At 44.6% G+C, this 23,271-nt stretch overlaps 1 protein-coding gene across 1 annotated transcript; it reads left to right on the top strand.

Moving 5' to 3' along the window:
- The first annotated feature begins 27 nt into the window (after positions 1–27).
- ACO2 (aconitase 2) lies at positions 28–22,161 on the top strand. The gene is made up of 18 exons (XM_041416791.1): positions 28–179; positions 5,749–5,891; positions 6,929–7,187; positions 9,319–9,411; positions 11,333–11,491; positions 11,699–11,849; positions 12,988–13,092; positions 13,354–13,445; positions 13,729–13,834; positions 14,942–15,099; positions 16,166–16,239; positions 16,949–17,060; positions 17,238–17,360; positions 17,562–17,717; positions 19,702–19,893; positions 20,712–20,844; positions 21,145–21,266; positions 21,663–22,161. The coding sequence occupies exons 1-18, from the start codon at positions 144–146 to the stop codon at positions 21,804–21,806; spliced, it is 2,358 nt and encodes a 785-aa protein (XP_041272725.1). The 5' UTR covers positions 28–143; the 3' UTR covers positions 21,807–22,161.
- The last annotated feature ends 1,110 nt before the right edge of the window (positions 22,162–23,271 follow it).

Raw genomic sequence — 23,271 nt, 5'->3', positions numbered from 1 at the left:
CTCGCGGCAGCCGAGGACCCTCCCGTGTCGCGGGTGTCTCCCTGCCAGGACCCGCGCGGCCACGCCCCCCCGCGCGCGCCGGAGATGTCAAAGGGGCCGCGTGACGCCATCGCGGCGCGACTCCATCTTTGTCAGTGAACAAAATGGCGCCGTACTGCGTGCTGGCGGCTCGGCTGAGGGTGAGCGGCGGCGGCGGGCGGGGCAGGCAGCGGGCGGGACGGGCGGCGGGGATTGCGGCAGGGACAAGATCACTGCCCGCTGGGCCGCCACCAGGGCGGCCGCTCGCCCGCGGCCTCGGGGTCGGGCCGTCCCCGCCTCCGCGTGTAGGTCACCGTGTCCCCGGTGCGGCCCCACGCCCTGTTTCCATGGCGATGGCGGGGCGGCCGCGGCTTTGGCGGCGGCGGCGTGGCCGCTGCTCGGGCCCTGGGGCAGGACGTCTCCCGCCACCGGGCCCGGCCGGCCCTCAAGGTGAGTACAAGGTGAACGGGGCGGCGGGGACGCGGCCTGGCGCCGCCGCCTCCCCGTGTGCCCGGACCCCGCTGCGGTGGGCTGGAGTCGCTGTCAGAGCCCCGGACCTGGCAGGGCAGAGAGCCCGAGGGCGCGGGCCCGAACGGTGAAATAAAAGGTCTTTCCTCGGGGCACGCATTTTTCTTTCCCTCGTCTTGTATTACTTCCCCTAACTGGCATGCGGTAGCACAAGGTGACTCCTTGTTGTGTGAGTGAGCTGTCTTTTGGCTACTTTGCTTCAAAAATCCTCCTTTTAATACAAACAGAGGCCCCTGGGTGACAAAGATGCCAGCCTCTCTGTATGGGGAGCTAGGACGCCTGAAGAAACAGGCGGGTCAGGCACATAAATTGCCTTTTTTCCTGGGGCCGTGATAGAGGCTCTCTTGGTCCTGTCTGTCGTGACCTCTAAAACTCACCTTCACCAGTAATATGAGCTTGCCACAAAGATTGCCTTCCTTGAGACTTTGTCGTGGTTTGTGTCTACTCAGTAATAAAGTTTTCATATCTTTTAAAGCCTGTAATGCAAATGCCAGGTGCAGTTTTCTGTTTAGGGTTACTAAGGGATAATGAAGCCTTTGCTCCCCTGTGATAAAGCAGGCAGCGTAACTTCAGTTTGCCACTTGTGACCTTGGCCAACGTGTTCCCCTTTCTTAGGGAACTGAAGTAAGAATTTGGTTGGCCTTTAGTATTCTAAAAGTCTTTTGTGAATCTTAACTCCAGTTTTAGAAAAGTAGTGGTTTTTAAATTTAAATGAAGGTTACAGAATAGCACCATCTCAGGTTGGTATATTTGTTCTTATCTTTTAAATAGTTTTTAGTTTGTACTTTGAACAGAAATGACTTCTCATAAAATGAAGGCAAATCTTTTATTAGGGTAGTGAATTGGTTCTTGTTTTATGCTGTGACATTGCATGAGAACAAGCAGTCATTTGCTAAAATTAATATTGTGTGATGCAAAACATAAAGGCTGTGCTGGCACAGTGAATGGGGAATTTAGTGTTCCAGGAGGTTGTCGTCTGTTATCAGGCTCAGGGTGCATATTTCTTTTCCCCCTGTGAAGGACTAAATCTGTGATGCTAATCACACATGCCTCTAGGTGATGTCTTTAGGAGGCAGGGTTTTTGCCCCTGTGTAGCAGCCTAGAGATTAGTGAATATGAGCATCATCTTGTCAGTCACTGTGATAGTGCCAGCACTGACCATGGCACACATCCCTGCTATTGGTTCTGTTTGCCTCCCATCCTGGAACTGGTTTGGAACTGGAACTGCAGAGAAAGCTTGCCTCTCAAGGAAATAAATTGGAATTAGCCTGATTTGGATTGACTGTCTTATTTAAAGTATAGTTCTAATAGCCTCAAAGGATCAAGATCTCTTTTCTGCCTACCTGAAATAATGCCTTTAGTAGCATTCCATTTTTCAAGCCACATTGCCTGAAGATTGACTGAAAGGGAGAACTGTGCTGTAAAGCTCTAAACTGCCTGAAATATCAGGTTTATTGAAGGCATTATGGGTAAGTACCAAAATTATGCATGGGTAGCTTTGTGTGTCTGGCAGAAATGTTGGCCAGGGCTAAACTGATCTTCAGAACCATAATTTTGGTTGCTCTTTTGAAGTGGGTCTAGAAAATGAGCCTGCATTTACAATTTGATTATACCACACTGCCTTTTTTTTTTTTTTTAAAGGCTGAATCATGGTGAATGTAGGAAACTTGGCCAGTGTTCTTAGATCAGGGAAGATGAGGAAAGATGGTATTTTGGGTTTCAGCTGGGATTTCTAGGACAGATTTCCCAGATGGAAGTGCACGTAACACAGTTCCTACTCTTTGGAACATGAGCTTTTGCTCACTGGGCTCGTCTGCCTTACCAGCTGCCAAAATGCAAGTTATTTTCTGAATTCAGACTTCCCTTGGCATCTGGAACATTCACTGTAGTGAGCTAAATGCATGACATCTACCTTAATATTTGTAAAGGGCAGTGTTAGCTTCCTTACAGAGACTTCAGAAATAATGACCCATTTATTAGACTGGCTTCTGTCTTTAAAGGAAGCTTTTCACCTTGTGAAACACCAGTAGGCTTAGGAGCCCTGTAATGATTACTGCCATTCCTTTTACTGAAATTTGAACAAGGACACTGCAAACTGGAATAAGGGATTCAGTGCCAGGTGAGAGGAGGTCACTTGGCAACTGTTTGGTCAGCCTGGAAATAAACAGTTCCTGGATAAAAGGGAAAATTTATAGGTTTACAGATTGCCTACTTCCCTTGGCTCTTGGGCTCAAGGCACTTCTCACTACTTCCTAAAAAAACCACCATGGGAGCCCCCACAAAGCACTAGTACATTCCCTCTCAGAGAATGAGAGGAAATCAAACTGGGAACTGTCAGGCTTGTGACTTATCCTTAATCTTGCAGTTCTGCCATCCTGTTTCTGAGGATGCAAGAGGAGGAGGACAGGCATGGAGAATAGATAGCTGTGATGAGTGATACAGTTAGATCCTTTGTGAGGAGAGAGCAGACTTTTGAACCAGGCACTTTATACTTGTTGCTTGTTGCTGGGTGGTGGTGGATCCTTAGACTTGCTGGGTGCCAACACGAGAAGAACCATATTGAATCAAATTAATTCCCAGCAGAAATACAGGATTAGATTTATATCCTAAATGAAGATGAAAAATGAAGATGGCACTTTTTAAGTAGGTGCCTTTTAAAATTCTTATGTAAGAAAAATGCTTGTGTAGTCTACTGAAGCTGATTGGTTTAGGCAGCTATTTTCCTTTGGTCATATTGGCCACTGCAGAAACAGACCTTCAGTTTTCCAGACTTCTCCAGGTCCAGACAGAATCCTTCACCTTAAACACACTCTCCTCCTGCTTCTGGTGGTCTGAAGCTGTTTGCCAACAGGATTCAACTACTTTGAATTGCTGATCTTAAAATTACCAGCTGAACACTGACATAGTAGTAGAAAAAATATTACATTTCTTTGTGCCATTTCATGAAGTTAAAAGACCCATAGACATATATGTTCAAACAGAAAAGATTTTACCTGAATTTTTGTTTGAAAAGTTTTGTTCTACCTCTTTTTGGAGCATCTGCTTCAGATTTCTGTTTTAATCAGCTTTGGTCCCAGGCAAGACTAAGATGCTATGAAGCCTGTGCTATTACTTTTATTTGTTCTTCTCTATAATGAATTAAGAAGAAATTACTGCATTAAACCACAATACATTTCATGGCCTGGGAAAGAGATTATTTTTCCGTGAACAGTGATTGAATAGCTCAGTGGACTTTTTCCAGCCACTCCAGCAGTTGGAGACTTTCACAAGACTGAATATCTTGTGAGGTTAAAAAAAAAAATGAAAAAAAAAAAAAGGCCAGAGCAAAGCAAACATAAAAGTTATGTGGCTATTGGGTAAAGAGCAGCTTTGCCTAGTGTGTAAGTTAAACAATGAGAAGCTGGGTGGTATTTGTATTGGTGTGGGTGGTTATTCTGGGGTGGTTTGTTTTTTTTTTTCTGCTGATGGAAGAAGGAAAGGTCTTAAGTGTGACACCTGTGATAAGTTCTGGAAGTTCTAGGATTAAAGTGCAGCACAGTGAAATTTGATGACTGGGTTTCCCATGCACTTGTGGAGGAGCAGTGCCCTCTTTGTACAACCAGGCTGACTTCCCTCAGATATTCTTTCATAACACTGGTGTACAACTGCTGTAAGTCTGTACTGCTTCTAGCAAAAGCTCTGTGGAAAATGGCTTAGGACAGTTTGGTAAAAATGCAAACTGCATCCTTCTTGCTATTGTGCTGAGTAGTGTGATCTTGCCTAGCTTTCCCAAAATTTTTGTTGCAAAAGATACTAACAAGTGTTATCAAAAGGACAATAAAACAAGAGATTTTGCTAAAAATTGGTGATGTCTCTTTGATCGTGATTATTTCAGGCAATCTTTTCAATGCTGGTAACAAAAAAGCTGGAAAAAATACTCAGAGGGAAACATTAAAAGGCTTGAATGGGTTTAAAGAATTAACTAGGGTTTTTTTGACAGTGGTTAAAAAAACCCCCAGTGGTAGGTACAATGACTGTGTTCTGAACAAGGAATTCTTACAATCACACATGCAAAAGGGGTGTTTAGTGTACTACTGCTACATTTATGAACCTGTACTTATCAAAACTTTGTAACTCTGAAATAGCGGGTGAAGAGAAGAAGCGGACTGAGATTAAGGTGTAGTGCTGGAGGAGGAAGAGTTCTGAACACATTTCTTCAGTCTGTTTCCAGACTTCTGATGCTGATGAGTGAGACTTTGAAAGCATGTAAGAAATGCATGTGCCAAATCCTTGGAAGTTTTTCTGGAGGCTGCTGTCTGACTCAGTTTTCAAAGCTGCGTGAGAGCTTTTAGCTCTGGGCACTGACCCGTCTCTTTCAGGTCAGCTGCTGTGAAGGTGCCTCGCCATAGCCTGCCCTTCTCCTGTGTTCCAGGAAACTGTCTCACTGTGGAGGCTGCCAAGCGAAATTTGGGGTTTTTTTTTCCCTGGCACTTTGTGCTGATGCATTCAGCTCACAGTATAGTTCACCTGTCATGCAGATAACTCACCTGTAGGGTAAGTGCAAGGCTTTTCAGAGGCTAAAGGTGAGGGTGCCTTTGAGAGAGGAAGGAAAAGAGCACCAGCCAGGCTGGTGGAGCTGGTGAGTTTTTTCCACATCTTGCTTCTCCTGCTCTCTGTTACATTGTAGACCAGGCCTGTACACCGAAGTCTCCTTGGGAAATGTAATACATTCTGTAGCAGTATGGAGGGACCCTGCCTAGGAAACTTGGTATGTGATGGTGGAACAGAGGCAAGTCCAGTCACACTGGCGCTGTATCTCCTGCCAATGTCAATTTCAATGTCAACTCAGTGCCAGCAAGCAAATACAAACCTAGGGATAGTTTGCTTTAGAAACAGCATTGGTTCTTCACCATGACTCTGATGTGTCAGGAGCATGGCAAACTGGTGCTTTCTTGAGAATTGGCTCATCACTGCCTGAAAGCAGATTTCTCATTTGAAAGCAAAAGGCATCTGGTGCGACAAAACAAAATGTGGAATAATTTAGTAAATGTTACCTGTTCTGGGTACTTTGGTGTCTCACTGTTTAAGATAATATGGAGTATTGTATGATGAAATATATTTGGGTGCCTTTGCGTTCCTCAGTCTATAAAATCCCAGTAAAATTGATATGTTACAGAAATTCACTCTGCAGGGTTCCAGTTTTAATACTCTCCTTTTTTTTAGCATGCCTTGAATAGTGGGGTACGACGCTACCATGTTGCTCCTGTCCTGTGCCAGCGGGCCAAGGTGGCCATGAGCCACTTTGAACCTAATGAATACATAAACTATGAAAAACTGGAGAAGAACATCAACATTGTCCGTAAAAGGTAAGAGTGGAGAAGGAGAGGGGTCAGTGTATTGAACTGAGCTCTGCAGTGACAGGAGAGGAAGAAACAAATGTTGTGGGGCCCTGGCACAAAGAATGCTTACCAGGGAAAGCAGCGCTGAACAGTGGCAGTTGTAAATACAGGGAAGCATGAGTTGTAGTGTCTCCTCATAGTGGTGGGGCACTATGGGAGGGGGTTGAAGGATATGATGAAGCACTGCAACGTGCAGAGAACCAGGCCAGTGCAGAGGAGGTGCTAGAAAGGGCTCCATCCTCTTTGTTTAATACCCTCGTTGAGGAGTCTTTACATTAGCCCTTGCTTCTTTCTGGGGCAGCAGCGCGTGGGTCATGGTTGTTACAGGCTAATGCTTCTTTGCACTGTGGTAGGCATGGAACAAAGGGCTAGGAATTCATAGCATATGTAAACATAGTGACCTTAATCTGCTGATAGAGGCTTGTGTGCCTGTTAATTTGTCATTCCTGCTCCACTTCTGTGACAGTGCTTTGTATGACTTGTCCTTCAGTCTTTGTGTTCCTTGTTAAATGTGGTAGCTCTCATTTCAAGTTGTTGTGTTGATTTGGTTACTTCTCAGGAGATCTTGCTACATACATAAATAGATTCCTCAGCTGATACAGCTACAGGATGAAAGGTCTGAGGTCACGAAGCTCCACTTAGTTGTATTTGCTGTGGGATCTGGTATTTGAGTCAGAATTGAGTCTGACCTCTGTCTCACCTCTACATTTGCTGTCTTGAAGTATGATTCAAGAAGTGAGCGGTCAGTATTTCTTTTACGGTATAGGAAGATTAGAAAAGAAAGCATAAAATTACATCGGTTTATATGTTTTTGAACTTTATGAACTGAACCCTTGTTTAACCATGTGCCACTTGATATTTTAGTGCTGTAAGAAGAGCATGGACGTTTCTCTGTGCTAATAGGTCTTAACAGTCTGAGCAATACAGGGAAGCATTCTGTTACATGCTTAAAAGGGCAAATGTTGAAGTACACGAGATGCAGATACTAAAATTATTCTCCCCAGGCTTGACCGCCCTCTGACCTTGTCCGAGAAGATTGTATATGGACACCTGGATGACCCAGCCAAACAGGAGATCGAGCGCGGCAAGACCTATCTGCGCTTGCGGCCAGACCGCGTGGCCATGCAGGACGCCACGGCTCAGATGGCAATGCTTCAGTTCATCAGCAGCGGGCTGCCAAAAGTGGCTGTGCCTTCCACCATCCACTGTGATCACCTCATCGAGGCCCAGTCAGGCGGTGAAAAGGATCTTCAAAGAGCCAAGGTCGCTATTGCAGAGACGTAACTTCTGTCTGTTTGAAAATGTCCTTCCAGTTGAAAGATGAGCTTCTTTTAAATTTTTTTCCCATAAGGACAGCCAGGAATCAGATATGGTAACAGATTGCCTGTGGTGGTCAGCTCTGTAGGTCAGATGCAGTGAAGAAACAGACTAAATGGATTTTTGGGAGTTCTTCACCTCAGATTCACCCATTACATGGTTTAAAGGACCACGAATGTGGGAAAAACTAGTCTTAAGTTGTTAGTGATGGAAACCCAGATCACGTGTGTTCTAGAGAGAGAGGATATTTCAGCTAAAGGAGAGGAAAAAAATTATTTCAAAGGGGAAAAAAGGAAGTCAGATTACTCTGTGTTGCAGTATGGCAGTGTGAAAAACTTAATGAACATATGTCTGCATGGCACTGGTGTATCCTGTGAGGGGGAGGCAAGTAGTTACTTTCCCAAACCATTTGCTGCTGATTATCTGAAGAGCAATAACTGAATCATGTACAGCTTTCATGGCTCATGAGTATAGTATAAATGTGTGTAAAAGTATGGAGGATGTTGGGTTTTATGTGGGAATTTCAAAGTGTTCTTTGTCCATTCAGTGCCATTTAAAAATTTTCTACTCAACTGCTTATTCCTCTGAAAATGAGCTTCTGTAATCTATAGACACATTTATCTCTGACCAACATACCACAATGCATCTGCCAAGGAAATCTGATTACTCTGAGTGGACTTAGCTGAAGTCCACTGTCAGAGCCAGGAGGAATTGCACCTGGAATGTTGATACCAGAATTTATGAACAGTAAACAGGGGTCAGCTGCATTTCAAGATTTTAGTCCATACCTATTCTCAGAAACTTGTGGTGTTGAAGTATCTGCTTTTGGCTTTCTTCGGTGGGCCACAGTAGAGCAACTTGCACCATTCAGGAGTGATCTGGGGAGTTCTTGCTCTGCTTGTCTCAGTCCTAAGTTGTGCAATTAACAGTTTGAGACTTAACTAAATCAGACAATTTCTTTTCTCCTGTTCACCTCCTGTTTTCCCCTTTCCCCTATTCCTGCATTTATTCTCCATAGTGCAATTATATTTGCTGCAGCCCTGAACTGAGCTGAGTCCCTTCTTTGCCATCCACTCTGAGCAGAGCAAGTAAAGGTCCTGCCTTCTTCTGACTGGCCTCGCTGCTGCCAGCTGGCACGCAATGAATGCTGGCAGGCCAGAGGGTGGTTTGGGTTTACTGGGGGAGGGATGCACAAACAGAGTGGAGTGACCCAACTCCCATTGGAAAATGAGGCTTAAAGAGCTACTGCGGCCTCTTGGGAAACTTCAGCAAATGTGTGCTGAGACAATTCTTCAATTATCTCGTTTCCCCTTTCCCTTTATTCTGAAGCTTAGCTGCATGAGAACATTCTTTAAGAAATTCTCTCCTTCTAGTGCTTATCTTATCTACTCCAGCACTCTTCTGCCAAGAACTGTTAGGATATAATAGTGTCATACTTCCTTGGCAACCATGGTTTTTCTCACAAGCAATTTTCACGGTGTGACCTCCACCAGCAATGGTGACAGTGCAGCAAGAAAGGCAGCATTGTGCGAGTCTTAAAGAGGGGACTTGCTAGAATGACAAATGACACTCACCAACTCCCTTGGCAGTGATCACTTCCAGTTCCATTTCTTAATCTGCAAAAATAAAGCCAGAATATTTATCTAAGGGATTTGAAATGTCTCCAAAGCATCTGTATAGGAAAAAGAACACCCGGTAGAGAAGGAAGGAGGGGCTAGAATGAGTGAGGGAAACAGGTTAAAAAAAGCCCCTGAGAATAGGGAAAGTGAACACAGCATTTTTCAATGTCTTATTGACAGGGTTTTCCTTAAATTGTGCTGTTTAGAATTAGAAACTAAAAAACTTTTAGTAGAGCTACAGTTGGGATGAAATTAAATGGCCTGTTACAACTGTCTGTCAAACAGTCTTAATCTTAACCTTTTGGTTTTAAAGATTATGTGCACCTCCCTCCCGCTGCTGCAAAACTGGGAAGCAAACTACAGGCAGGCATGTGAAAAAGGAGCGTGTTTGAACGAGCTCTTGATGTATGGAAGAACAAAATGTGGTACTAATGCTCTGTGCTTCCCTGTGTGAATAGGACATAAACCAGGAGGTGTACAACTTTCTGTCAACGGCTGGTGCCAAGTATGGAGTGGGATTCTGGAAACCTGGGTCAGGAATCATTCACCAGGTAAAGTATGTGTGTTTGCAGTCTTTGAACATGCAGGGGTCTTTTACTTTAGGGTGGAGAGAGAGCTCAAGTACAAATCTTCAGAGAATTTCACTGGTTTAGGGAAGGAACTTGCTATACTTGAGGCAGGCGAGGTTTCTTACTTGCTCTGTCTCAGTTATCTTGACCACAGTGGGGTTTTTTTTAAAGGCTATTTTGGTCAAACTGTAACCTGATGTGTCATTAGGTAGTGCCAACAGCATGCCATGTGAATTACAGAAGCTTGAAATACCTTAACTGCTTGTGGGCTGGCTCCTCTTGGTACAGTTGAGATAGTAAGGTGAGGCCATGAAGCTGCCTACATAGGGTTAATGTGAATTGCTTTTGGTGGTAAGGAAAGCAGCCTTGGGAACGTACTTTTTTTAGGGTTATTATGTATGCATTTAGTTCTATAAAACCCAGAAGAGTATATGAGGACACAACAGAGCAGCATACTTCAAGTACTCAGGAGTGACAACACATAAGGATTTGCTAGGTGAATTTGAATAAAATGCAAAACGGTTTCCAAGTCTGAGATTCTCTGGCTATTACACTTGGATTAAAAAAGAATATGACAGTCCCAAAATAATTTACCACTTAATGAGGCTTTTTGTTTTGTTAAAACAAACACCTCTGTCAGGATGTCCCTAACTTGTGGTTGGTTTGCTTTGAGGGTCCAGTAGTCATTTTTCGTTGTTCCTCTGAGTCTCAGGCAGCAAAAGTTGAAGAGCAGCATGAAGGAAAAGGAGTGGAGAGGAGAATGGATGACTGGTTAAGCATCCTGTCAGCAGGGAACTTGTGACCAGGTGCAGTCAAGAGCTCTCTGCTGTGTTTTCTTAGGTACAAAATGAGTTACTAAGGTTACCTTAACTTAATGTGACGCAACAGCTGAACTCTTCAAAAGGTTATGGGAACACCTCGGGTCATTTGTGTTCTGGAACCACTCGTAACATCTGTCATGCGACAACATAGCTCTGTGCTGTGGTTACCAGTCTTCTTGTGGCTGACTTCTCTGGCTGGAGGAAACTGGTCCTGTTGTATAGCTTCAGAGTACAGCTGTGCCAAAGCGAGGCCTTGAGAGTGACCTTTCTCACACAAATACGTTGATGTGGATACAAGAGTATAAAGCTGAAAGTTCTGAAAGCAAAGGCTTGGTCTTTTTGGTAAAGGACTGCCTTAGTTCTGTTCAAGCTGTTCTGTGATGCATGTGCTGTGAGTTCTGTTCTTCCCAGAAACGCTGTTCCTAGTGTTGGTGTGGCACATATGCAGTGAGAAGTTCATTGGCTTGAGTTCTCTACAGTGTTGCTACCATAGAAATCTCATTTTTTCATTGAAGAATGGTTTTGTGGTTTTGTTAATACTTGAAAAGTCTTGCATGGAACTGGTAGCATCAATAAGGGAAGGGCAGTGTCTTGCTGAGAAGTTCCTCTATGTAATTCAGTTTTGGCTGGCAGCGTGGATTGGAGGAGCCTGTTGGTATTGTTATGGGAGCACAAAGGCTATGGAAGATCTTGCTAGCATTGGATAAGTAAACTGACTTGCTCAGCTGTTAATTAAGGGTGTGGAGATGATGGAACAGACTCTTGACGCCTAACAAAGGTGACACCTTAGCAAAAGCCTTAACTGGAAGGAAAAAGAGGAGATGGCTTTCTAATTTTTTTTATTATCCTGGGATGAACAAGGATCCTGGGACTGAGACTTGGTACCTTGTTCTGTCACTACATCCTCCGCAAGAAGTCTGAAACAAAAGAGAATTTCCAATTCAACCCATATTCAGTTATTTTCTTGCTACTGAAATCTGCAAATACAAACTGATCTAAACTCTTGTTCTTGTTTTCTTTGTGCTGTCTTTCCCCTCCTTTCCCACAAAACAAGCAAGCAAACAATCCATTTTTATTTTCAGATCATTCTGGAGAACTACTCCTACCCTGGGGTTATGCTGATCGGCACAGATTCACACACCCCCAACGGAGGTGGCTTGGGGGGAATCTGCATTGGTGTGGGTGGAGCTGATGCTGTGGATGTCATGGCAGGAATCCCTTGGGAGCTCAAATGCCCAAAGGTAGGAGCAGAAGGAATGTGAAGCTTTGATACCAAAGACCAGATACATGATGTGTAGGGAGCATTGATTTTCAAGCACTGTGTATATAAGGGATGAGATACGATTGCAGTATGACAGGAATATACCCCACAGCAGAACTATATACTGTTACCTTTCTGACAGGAAGTGATGCCAGTATTTTTTTTTTCCTTTGTCGATGTTGCTCAGGTTATTGGTGTAAAACTGACTGGCAAGCTCTCAGGCTGGACTTCTCCTAAGGATGTGATCCTAAAAGTGGCTGGCATCCTCACTGTCAAGGGTGGAACGGGCGCCATCATTGAGTACCATGGGCCGGGTGTGGATTCAATCTCCTGCACAGGTAGGTCAACACAGATCTCTTATCTGAGTGGATTGTTGGTGGAGCTGCTTTTCAGCTATCTGTGGAGGCTGGGAAGGGAACTAAACAAGAAGTACTAAATGTTCTCGCTTAGCCTGGCCCTGCAGTTTGTACATGGCAAACTGGAAGAGTGGTGTAATCAGATACCACTCCCTCTCAGTGAAAAAGTGACCTCTCTCCATTAAATCTTGGGATTTTGAGAACATGGACTGGTTAATTGTGAAGAATCCTGTAAGATGGTGTGTCAGGATAAGAATAAGGGTGGATGTATTCTAGTGTAAACTTAGAGGGTGGAGATGTCAGCGATAAAGGAATGACATACTCATTTCAGCCTGAAAGAGGCTGTGAATAGAAAAAAGAAACAGTGCTGAATTTGAACTAGCAAAAATTGTAGTTCCCTGTAATGTGCTAGTTAGGACCAAATTACAAGAAATGTCCTCCTTTAGCTTGATGTACAGCCTTCAAGCTGGACTTCTCCCCTTAATTTGCATGACTTGGCTACAACTTTGAATACTTGGATTACAAACAGAGAGCAATTTGGGATTTTTCTTTTCTGAAATCAGAGGAGTTTTTATATCTGCTTCTAGCTTGCTAAATGTTAAACAGGAGCTTCTACAGCTTCATTGCTATGTCCTTCAAAGGGATGGTTGATAGCCATGCTGTGAGCAAATATCTGGGATTTTTTTAATGTGTTCTGTCACTGGAAACATTTTATTCAGCCCACTAAATTTCTCACAAATGTCTGGCTCCTCCAGTGAAGACAAATGAGATTGTAGGGAGGGACAAGACACTCATTGCAGGTAGCAGAGACACTGCTCACTGCTGTAAATTATTTGATGCTCAGTGCAAACAAGAGTTCCTTGTTATATCAGTATCTGCAGGTATCAGTGTAATTTTTGGCTCATTCCTTTCCCAAGAGTCTGGTCACAGGCACTGTATTGGTCAGAAACATAGGGGGCTGACCCAGCCATTGTGTTGTCAGTGTCCTCTCAGCTGTGGCTTTAGGTTTCTGTGGCTGATGCCCTGATCTCTCTTAGCTTTGCTGTCTTTTGCATATACTGACTTCTGGAGAATTGGGTGGCCTTGAACTTTCTCGTGGTCTCTTCTTCCACTTCTGTAGGAATGGCAACAATCTGCAATATGGGGGCTGAAATCGGAGCTACCACGTCGATCTTCCCTTACAATGAACGCATGAAGAAATACTTGGGCAAGACTGGGAGAGCTGGTAAGAGGATTTGGGGATTGATGTGGGTAGAAGTATGGGTTCAGGTGAAGGTGTATTCTGGGAGCAGTAGTCTCCTACGTGTTGTCAGATGAGATTTTTGATCTTATGTGGTCCTGTAGGGCATCTGCTACAAGCAGGGAAGTCTGTAGATGAAGTGGCTGGGGAATTACACGTTGACCCCCCTGTGTTTAGTTATTCTAGACTTTTTTTTCTCCCTCATATTTGCTGCACTTTTCAGATCTTCCTTCTTTCTTATTCCAGATATAGCTGCACTAGCAGATGAATTCAAGCAACACTTGGTACCAGATTCTGGTTGTCAGTATGACCAGGTGATAGAAATCAACCTCAGTGAGGTAAGGCTTCATTTCTTCTTGCCATCTTGAATGCTGTGATGTGACTCTGCTTTGTGTGACTGAAGACCAAGCTGGAGTTTGATGCAACACTCCTGGTGCTGTGCTAGAACATGTAAAATACATTCAGGTCTGCTTCACTGACGGCTTGTGCTCCCCTTTTCATGTAGGATAATCTTAGTTACTAACAACTTCCAGATAGAGCTGTGAAAGGAATTGATTTGCTGCTGTGTTTTGGGTTGTTTCTTGCTACTGTGATTTCTGACTTTGTCACTGTTTCTTAAAGCTGAAACCGCATATCAATGGACCTTTCACACCAGACCTGGCGCACCCTGTGTCAGATATTGGTGCTGTGGCAGAAAAGGAGGGCTGGCCTGTTGATATCAGAGTTGGTGGGTAGCATTTGCTCTTTCCTCTGCCTTCGTACTTGTGGCTTAAACGTTGTTGTCTTGGGATAAGCTGTTGGTCATATAGCTTGGGATTGTTTATTCACTGCTGCTGTCTGTGCTTTGACTTTGGTGCAGTGTCATCTGTTCATGGCCATATGAATTTTCTGGGAAAAGTAGTGACCACATGGGCCAAGTGTGTAGGATGAGATCCAGGATAGTAGAAGGGATTTTAAACTCAAGAGGTAGACCAGGTTTCTTCCATTTTTGAAATGTTTGAATGTTTGGATTGACAGGAATATTACCCATTGAAGATCGTTTTTATTAAGAGTCTGTGGTATGGATTTACCTGTTGCAGAGAGTTGTCAGGAGCATCATTGTCAGCATTTCCAGCAGTTGGCTGTTGAACTCTTGGGACCTAGTGAAGTTAGAACTTGCTGTCCTAAAAAGCGGGCTTGAAAATTTATGTCCTTGCTTTTGGGATGGCAACTTGCGGGCTGACTTCTCTACTGTTGCTCATGGAGTGGAGGAAGGAATGAAAAGAATGGAAATACATTGTAAAGCCATGTCCCAGGTGGGAAGTGTATGATATTCTAGTGTTACAAATAGGATACAGTTACAGTAGGTGTAACTGAGAGAGGATTTTTATTTTGCTGCTTAGCACCTGAATGCTGTCAGGATGGTACAGCACGTCCTTGTGTGGTCTTCATACTATACTGAAGATGTTTTCTTTTCATAATTTCCTCCATTTCTTGCCATCTTGACTTAAAGCTTTTTCTGTCTTTGTGGAACAGTACCTCTCTTTGGTTATTTGCTTAACCAAAGTGCAAGTAGGTGACACTCGGGTCTTGTAAAACAGTAACCCAGTCAGATTAGACTAGTGACTGAGTAGTGTGTTCTGACTGTGCAACCTCCAGAGCTGGACTAGACTGCTTGTGACAGCAGTATATTGCTGGGAGGCTTGGCAGTGTTGGTACCTGAAACCCTTTCAGATTCCTTATCAACAGACAAGGGGGTTGTCTCTTGTCTGTTCTTCTGGGAGATGGGTCAGGGAGAATCTTCCAAGTGCCAGGGCTGCAGTAACCACCACCCTGTTTCTGTCACACACCACAGGCTTGATTGGCAGCTGCACCAACTCCAGCTATGAGGACATGGGACGTTCTGCAGCGGTGGCAAAACAGGCGCTTGCGCATGGATTGAAGTGCAAATCCAAGTTCACAATCACACCAGGGTCAGAGCAGATCCGTGCCACCATTGAAAGGGACGGTTATGTGAGTATGGCTGCTCTTTGCACTTCCAAACAGAAAGGGTTAAATTCCTCAGGACAGTATTCTGGGGGCCAAGTTAACTAAGGGAAGCCTCCTGAACTTTGTCTTCACTTATTGCTGGAGGTGCAATTACTGATGTAGTAATTGGTCTTGTGCTACTGTGCCTGTGGGTTCTGCCATTATCTTGACAGTGTTTTGACCTGATATCTTTACTACCTGGGCATGTAAAACCAGGATGAGAACTGAACAAGGCTGAGGCAGTTGTCAAGAACTGGGGCCCTGAGGAAATAACAGTATGCATAGCAAGGGATACCTCATGCTCCTGGGATTCTGTAGATGGCCACAGCTGACAAAAGGCTTCAATCCACTTTTATCCCAATATATAAAGACAGCATGCCTTTTTGTCAGAAGGTGGTTCCCAATTTAGACCAAACTTATGGCAAAATTCATATTGGCTTTAAAAGGAATGTTTCTGTTGAGGAACCATTACCTACTTTCTTCCTTTTTTCTGTGAAGAAAATGTTGTTTCAATTAGCTTTACTATTTAGTAAATTTTAGATCCTGTCATAGTACGAGGACAAAGTCTTTACATATGGATATTTGCAGCTAATGTTTGATGGTTCTTCCAACCAAGTCCTACCTTTCAAGTCATACCTTTCCTTACCAGCTGCCCCCTTAATTGAGTTGTTTGCTGAGCAGACTGAACAGGCACACATACTTGCCTGCACTGCTGCCAGTTCTCTCCTCACATGGACAGGAAGTCTATAGAATATTAATCAGACCAGACACTGCCCTTCAGTCAAATGGCTGTAAGTAGCTGGATTGCTCAAGTTGAAGCAGGTAGAGAATGGGAACATCAGGCAAGTCATCCTGTTCTCTGCCTCAGTGTTAACTCACAGTCTTACTGGGGTCAAACCCCATGTATTTATAAAAGTGACTCAAAACTGAAACAAGGAAGGGAACTTTTTCAGGCTCGGTGCTTCCTGTTAGTGTCTTCTTCCCCCAAAAGAGTAACCCCAGAAACTCATTCCAGGCATTTTGTGGTAACAAAGTTGTTTTCTGCCCCCAGGCAAAAGTCCTGCGAGATGTTGGAGGGCTGGTTCTTGCTAATGCTTGTGGGCCATGCATCGGCCAGTGGGACAGGTAAAATGAAAGATGGACCTCACTCTAGCTCTGTATCTTTTAGCTCCCAGAATGCTCTGTGAAGCATTTGATTTGATTGTAAATCAAATCAATTGTGAAGCACTGATTTGATTGTAAATACAACACACGGGTAATTAGATGTTTAAAAACCAACTGGCCATAGCTGTCTGGTATGTACTGGAGGAGGCAAAAAGAAGGGCTACAGATTTATATTGAGCCTTTAGGTGAATAAAGCTGCGGAATGGACACACATAGAAGGCAAAGAATGGGGAGAAAGATTTGTTGTCTGTGAGAGGGTGGACTGAAGTTTGGACCTTTTGAAATGGAAAAAGTGAACTGGTCCAACTTCAGTCATTGGAGTGGCAGGGAGAATAATTCCCAATAGAAGGGATGGGAGGCACATTTTTATGTTGCTTTATTACAGCTGACCATGGGATATCCAAAGGCAATGTGCTTAGTTGATTATTGTTTAGACAGTTCAACAGTGAACAACATGGTCTGTGAAAATTACGGCAAGAATCAGTGTTTGACTCGGGTTTGCATTCATTCATTTTGGGTCTGTGCTGAAGGGAGGAAAACATGTACAGGCACCAGCTCATGTTTCTAAGACAGTGATTGCTGCCAAAACCAGGCTGGGGGATTCTAGCAGTGAGACATCTAGAAGCAATGTTCCTTTTGGATCTGATGAGCACGTTTGCTTCTTTCATAGGAAGGACATCAAGAAAGGAGAGAAAAATACAATAGTTACATCCTACAACCGGAATTTCACAGGTCGTAATGATGCCAATCCAGAGACTCACGCATTTGTGACTTCTCCAGAGGTAAGAAACAGCCAAATGAGGGGCTGTGGGATAGTTCAGGGCACCTGCAGAAGAGGCCCAGTGTGCCTCATTTAGTAGCTTTTGGCTGGTGGCTTTGAGACTTAGATGTAGGACTTTCAGGTGAAGTGATGGGAGGTAGAATATGCCTTTAAATTTGTCCTTTTTTTTTTCTTTCAGATTGTCACAGCCCTGTCCATTGCTGGCACTCTAAAATTTAACCCTGAGACAGATTACCTGACAGGAGCAGATGGAAAGAAGTTTAAACTAGAGGCACCTGATGCAGATGAGCTGCCCAAGCTGGTAACTGCTCTGTCTGGGGGCAGAGGGAGGGAAGACCAACACCAGCAGTGTTTTCTTTATACTGAGGGAACTTAGAGGCACTGACCTCTTTATTGACACATGGTGGTAGAGCTAGAATGGGTGCAGTTGCCTGTATTGGCTTGTTCTTCACGTGCTGTTGGGGATGGCTGAGGCTGATGATTTTCCTTTCTTCTTTGAAAGGAGTTTGACCCAGGCCAGGACACCTATCAGTACCCTCCCAAGGATGGCAGTGGGCAGCGTGTGGATGTGAGCCCCACCAGCCAACGTCTCCAGCTTCTCGAGCCCTTTGATAAGTGGGATGGCAAGGATCTCGAAGACATGCTGATCCTCATCAAGGTCAGGAACAAAGTGGGGGAGCATCAGCTATGACAGGTCTGCTTGAACAGGGGTTTGCACAACAACTGCTAGAAGGTTTGGATGTGCCTTTGAGATACCTGGTTCCCTCCCCTACAACCACATTGTAACAGAAAGGGAAGCAAGGGGTCTTCCTTTCTTCCAGGTGTTTCCTTCTGATACTTCTTTCTGTTATAACTAAGTGACTTTTCTCCTTTGGGCTAGTGGTTTGCTAATACCATGCAAAAGCAAGCTTGTTATAGCATGTAATATGATCCTGCCCAAACCATGCAGTCTGCAGAATTTGTCCCAGTTACAACCTGCAATAAAAAGGTGGATGGGTTCTTTAATTAGCACCTCTAGTACTGACTGTTTAAGATGCATTTTGTCTGAAATGAGGTCGTTGGGAATTTCTCATCCATCAGTATGCATGTTCTCTTCCCACTTTATAGAAAGAGAAATTACTTCACACTTGTTAAACATTGCAATTTGGTCTTTCAATGGAGACATGGGTTTCTCCTCACTGCCTGAGGTGAGTTAACAGATGGAAATTTCAGTTGATATGGTGAGGGGTTCTGAAATGCAATCCCTTATGAACTGACCTTTGGGAACATTCCTGATTCTCAGTGACAGAGTTGGATGTACTCCCAAGTACATCCATTTGCCATACTGCTGTGCAAAAGTTTTTGACACAGGCAATTCCTTTATAAGCACTTTAGAACTTACCAGTTGGAAGGCCATTATCTGTGGTTGGGAATTCTTTTCTTACAAGCTGAGAAGGCTTATGTGCAGTTTGGAAACTTAGAGGGTAACACTTGGCATCTTGTTGAAGTTCCCCAGCAGGAAGGCTGGGCTGTAGCAGGAAGGGCTTAATTGCTTTTTGTACCTGAACAACATACTGCTGAGGGAAGTGAGGACACAGCAGGAGATGTCATGGCTAAGCTAATTTTTGTAATTTACCCTTTGGAAAAAGGATGTTCTTCTTACCCAATGCATGCAGAATGACTACTATGTTCTGCTTTAGAGTGCCTTGATTCTGTAACTGACGTGCTTTTCTGGGGTTTATGTCTTTTTAAAGAGATACGATGATCACAGAATGCGTTAGGTTGGAAGGGACCACAGTGGGTCATCTGATCCAACCTCCCTTCTCAAGCAGGGTCATCCCGGAGCACATGGCACAGGATTGTATCCAGATGGTTCTTGAATATCTCCACTAAGGGAGACTCCACAGCCTCTCTGGGCAATCTGTTCCAATGTGGCCACTGCACAGTAAAGAAGTTCTTCCTCATGTTCAGGTGGAACTTCCTGTGCCTCCGTTTCTGCTCCATTGCCTCTTGTCTTAATGCTTGGCATCACTGAGCAGAGCCTGGCTCCACATTCTTAACACCCTCCCTTGAGATACTTACAGATACTGTAAATGAGAGGTCCTCGTCTCATTTGTCTCTTCTTGAGGCTGAACAGGAGATGGTCCAGTCCCATAATTGCCTCTGTCACCTTCCCCTGAACCTGCTCTAGGGGCTCCATGTCTCTCTTGTACTGAGAAGTCCAGAATTGGACACAGCACTCCAGAGGTGACCTCACCAGGGCTGACTAGAGGGACAGGATCATTTTCCTTGACCTGCTGGCAATGCTGTTTCTAATTCACCCCAGAATACCATTGGCTTTCTTGGCCACATGGGCACACTGCTGGCTCATGGATTCCTTATTTTCCACCAGGACCCCCAGGTCTTTCTCTGCAGAGCTGCTTTCCAGCAGCTCGTGCACGGAGTTACTCTTTTCCAGGTGCAGGACCCTGAGCCTGCCCTTGCTGAACTTCAGACAGTTCTCTGCCCACCTCTCTAACCTGTTGAGGCCTTTCTGACAGGCTGCAGAGCCCTCTGGAGTATCAACCACTCCTCTCAATTAATGTTTCATAGTCACAAGAGTTGAGGAAGGGTCAAGTACATTAGTCCATCCTGAGACATTCTTCTCTTCTGCTATGCTTTAGGTAAAAGGGAAATGCACCACTGATCATATTTCTGCAGCTGGACCGTGGCTGAAATTCCGTGGCCATCTGGACAACATCTCCAACAACCTGCTCATCGGTGCCATCAACATCGAAAACGGCAAAGCCAACTCTGTGCGGAACGCGTTAACCCAGGAGTTTGGCCCAGTCCCAGACACAGCCCGTTACTACAAGGTGAGACGTTCCCCTGACACGTCTATTTTAAGAGGATGTTTACACTTTGGGCAGTCTGTGCCAAATATAAGGATCTCACCCTCCTGCTCTCAAGTAACAGCAGCTGCAAATTCATTCAGCATTAAAGGCATTTTCTTGGTACTTTCTCTGATGATTGCAGTTCCTGTAGGAGATTCTATGGGGAAGAGGGAGGAAGATCTCATGGCTCAGAGGGGGCCAGAAATCATAGACGAAAGAGGAAGAGCCTTTAGGCTCTGCACACCTTACAAGGCATGGGTGTCATCAGACTAACTAAATCTTGCCTCCTGGAATGCTTCACCTGTGACTAGTCTAATGTTTAAATAAATTATAGTCTTATCCCCTTATTCTTTAACACTAGGCTTCAAATCTTAAGAAATGTACTTTTACCCTCTGGACAACTTGGCAGTTGTTTCTGATTGGCTCTTTCAGTAGAAAGAAGTTAAAATTTTCCATATCCCTTCCAGAAGTAGAGCAGAGGTCATGGCTCGTGCAAACACTGGTCTGGCATAGCATGATGGAAGGAGAGGTGGCAGGAAAAGGAAGGAAAAGATTTGCTCTGGATCCCAAGAGCAATCCTTCTCAGCCCTTGTCAGCAAGGATGGCAGTGCCTAACTACTGTGAAGCACTGAACTCCTTTATTTCTCTCCTTACTCAGAACCCAAGGGAGTCTTCTGGGAGAAGGCATCATGGCATAGCAGTGTCAGTGAAATGCTGAAATGAGATGTGTGGATGGGTATTTATTGTACATTCCTCACTTGAGTAGCTGCACAAATGTAAATCTGTGTCTTTTGTCACAGAAAATGGGTATCAAATGGGCAGTTGTCGGGGATGAAAACTACGGTGAGGGATCAAGCCGGGAGCATGCAGCATTGGAGCCACGTCACTTGGGAGGAAGGGTCATCATCACCAAGAGCTTTGCCAGGATCCATGGTGAGTCAGGCTTCCCCTATGGTGTTTGTAAACAGGATGTGTTCAGTTGGAGTGGAAGTGGTGTTTATACCTTGCCCAGGGCTCAACACCTACAGGCATGAACCCTCCCTGCTGACAGATGGCAAGGTCCCTCCTGTCAGGAGTCCTGTTACATCTCTAGTTGGATATGCCACAGACAACGGATATGCTGATTTTGCTACAGACAGTAATTGCTGGAATACTAGTCTGAGCAGCCAGAAGGTAATCGTGCTTCCCTGGAGTGAGATGTTACAAGTGTGGTTGGTGGTTTGTTCTCCACAGAAACCAATCTGAAGAAGCAAGGTCTACTGCCTCTCACTTTTGCTGATCCAGCAGACTATAACAAGATTCATCCTGTGGATAAGCTGAGCATTGTGGGGTTGAAAGACTTTGCACCTGGAAAGGTAACTGTCCGGGTGTCTTGTCATGCACTTGGGGGCAGGGATGTGCCACTGATGGGGATCAGTGGTGAGTTGTGTGCTGGTGAGGCAGCATCAGCACTGATGAGCAGTGCAGTCTGCCAGGCAGGTGAGACACAGTGGGCTGGGAGACACAGGGCAGGTCAGAATCAGTGGTGTTCTGAACAGTTAAGAGAAACCTTCATACAACAAGACTTGTTGACTTAAGCATGAGCGTTCCCTAGAAGGAACTGCGACCTCAATTTTAAGTTAAGAGCCACCCTGAGCTGGAATTTTCCCCGTTTAGCTCTTCAAAGCCATGTAGAAGTTTTCCTGTGAGAAGCTTCAGATAACATTCTCCCTTGAAAGAAAAGGGAAAATAAAACTGTCTTCTTCCTTTAGCCTCTGAAATGCATCATCAAGCATCCCAATGGGAGCCAAGAAACAATCATGCTGAACCACACCTTCAATGAGTCGCAGATCGAGTGGTTTCAGGCTGGCAGTGCCCTGAACAGAATGAAGGAGCTGCAGCAGAAATCAAGCTAAGTGCACACAATGCCCCAGTGCACTGGACTCGATTCAGCTTTGGCATTTTCATGAAAGTGCAATTCCATGCCTACTGTTGGAATAAATGTCTGATCAAATGTAACCATAGCTTCCTTTTTGTTATGGTACTTCCTCTTCACTGACACTATGAAAAGGGAGTGCAGCTAGGCTTACTTTTGTCTTTTAAATTCCCCAGCTTCTTTTTTCTATTTTGGCTCAATTTCAGTTCTCTCACAGTTATTTATATTTGGAAATAACCAGCAAAGGTGGGTTTGTCTGCTCAGTTGGTTGTTTTCTGCCCATTCACTTTACTGATGGCTAAAGACTTAAAATGAAAATAAAGAATGTGACCATCTCTTCTGTCATGCGTTATTGTATTCATCATCCCAATCATTGTTTCTAGGAGGGTGGGAAAGAACTTCTTCTACATCACTGCTATATGGAGAAAAAACTCAAATTGAACAGTAACTCATTGTGGTAAAAAAAGAGCCCTCACAGCTGTCCTGGACTGTTTAGCTCTTGACATTAAACCTACTGCAAGCTACACTTGTGACTGTGACCACCTTCCCCCTACATTCCTGTCTAGGGCAACACTGCCACTATGACAACAGTGACAAACTTGAAAAGAACACCTGCTTCTCTGATGTCCCTGCACACTTAGTTTCCTAAAGCACAGCTTAGAGCAGGAGAAGGATTTTGAGGAGTCTCTCACGAGAGCAGCACACAAACCACATCGCTACCTCTTCACTGTACTCCGGGGAGCCCTGACCCTGTGCAAAAGGAGCTGAGCAAAACAACTACCTGGAGTAGTTGGACTGTTTTCTTCCCCTTGCCTTGGCACTGCCCCAGAAGAGCCTGTGCGGAAGCTCCTCACTTGTTTCACCCAAATTTCCACCTATACAAACAGCTGCGGGGTTTCTGCAAACAGTTGTTTCCATCACAGCTAGATGGTTGCATGTGTGAACACTGCTGCTCTGTAGGTGGCATTCAGTAAGCTTATTATGTGCACAGATGGACCTCAGTTACTATGTTAACGTAAAGAATTCTAGGCTCTCTTTTAATTAGGGCATTGCACCAGGAATAACAGTTGAGAATTAAGGGGTTCTAACGATGCTGCAGGGAGGGCACTGATGACTCAGGCTTTGTTTTCACAGTTGGAGGTTAAGCAGACCCACTATCCCAGGGAATTACAGCTCCTTCCTGCCAAACGTGGCTAGCTTTGTAATTATGTGCAACATCACTCTCTTGGCAACGGGCCCTGCATAGATTTTACTCACTGTTTTGTTCCCTCCTTTCCTTGTACTGCTGTCAGGGAGGGTGATGGCAATTGTTTGTCATTGGCTGTTAGCACAGAGCAAAGCGTTGGTCTCAACTCTGTCTGCCTTGAAATCCAAGTAGCTGAACTGCAGGAGGCAAGTGTTTTCTTCCTGCTAGGCAGGAAGCTAATAGTTTCCCCACAAATTGT

This window comes from Onychostruthus taczanowskii, unplaced genomic scaffold (assembly GCF_017590055.1).
Source record: "Onychostruthus taczanowskii isolate IOZ18803 unplaced genomic scaffold, ASM1759005v1 scaffold53, whole genome shotgun sequence".
Lineage (NCBI taxonomy): Eukaryota > Metazoa > Chordata > Aves > Passeriformes > Passeridae > Onychostruthus > Onychostruthus taczanowskii.
The sequence above is the reverse complement of the archived record's forward strand: the minus strand, read 5'-3'. Positions and strand labels throughout refer to the sequence as shown.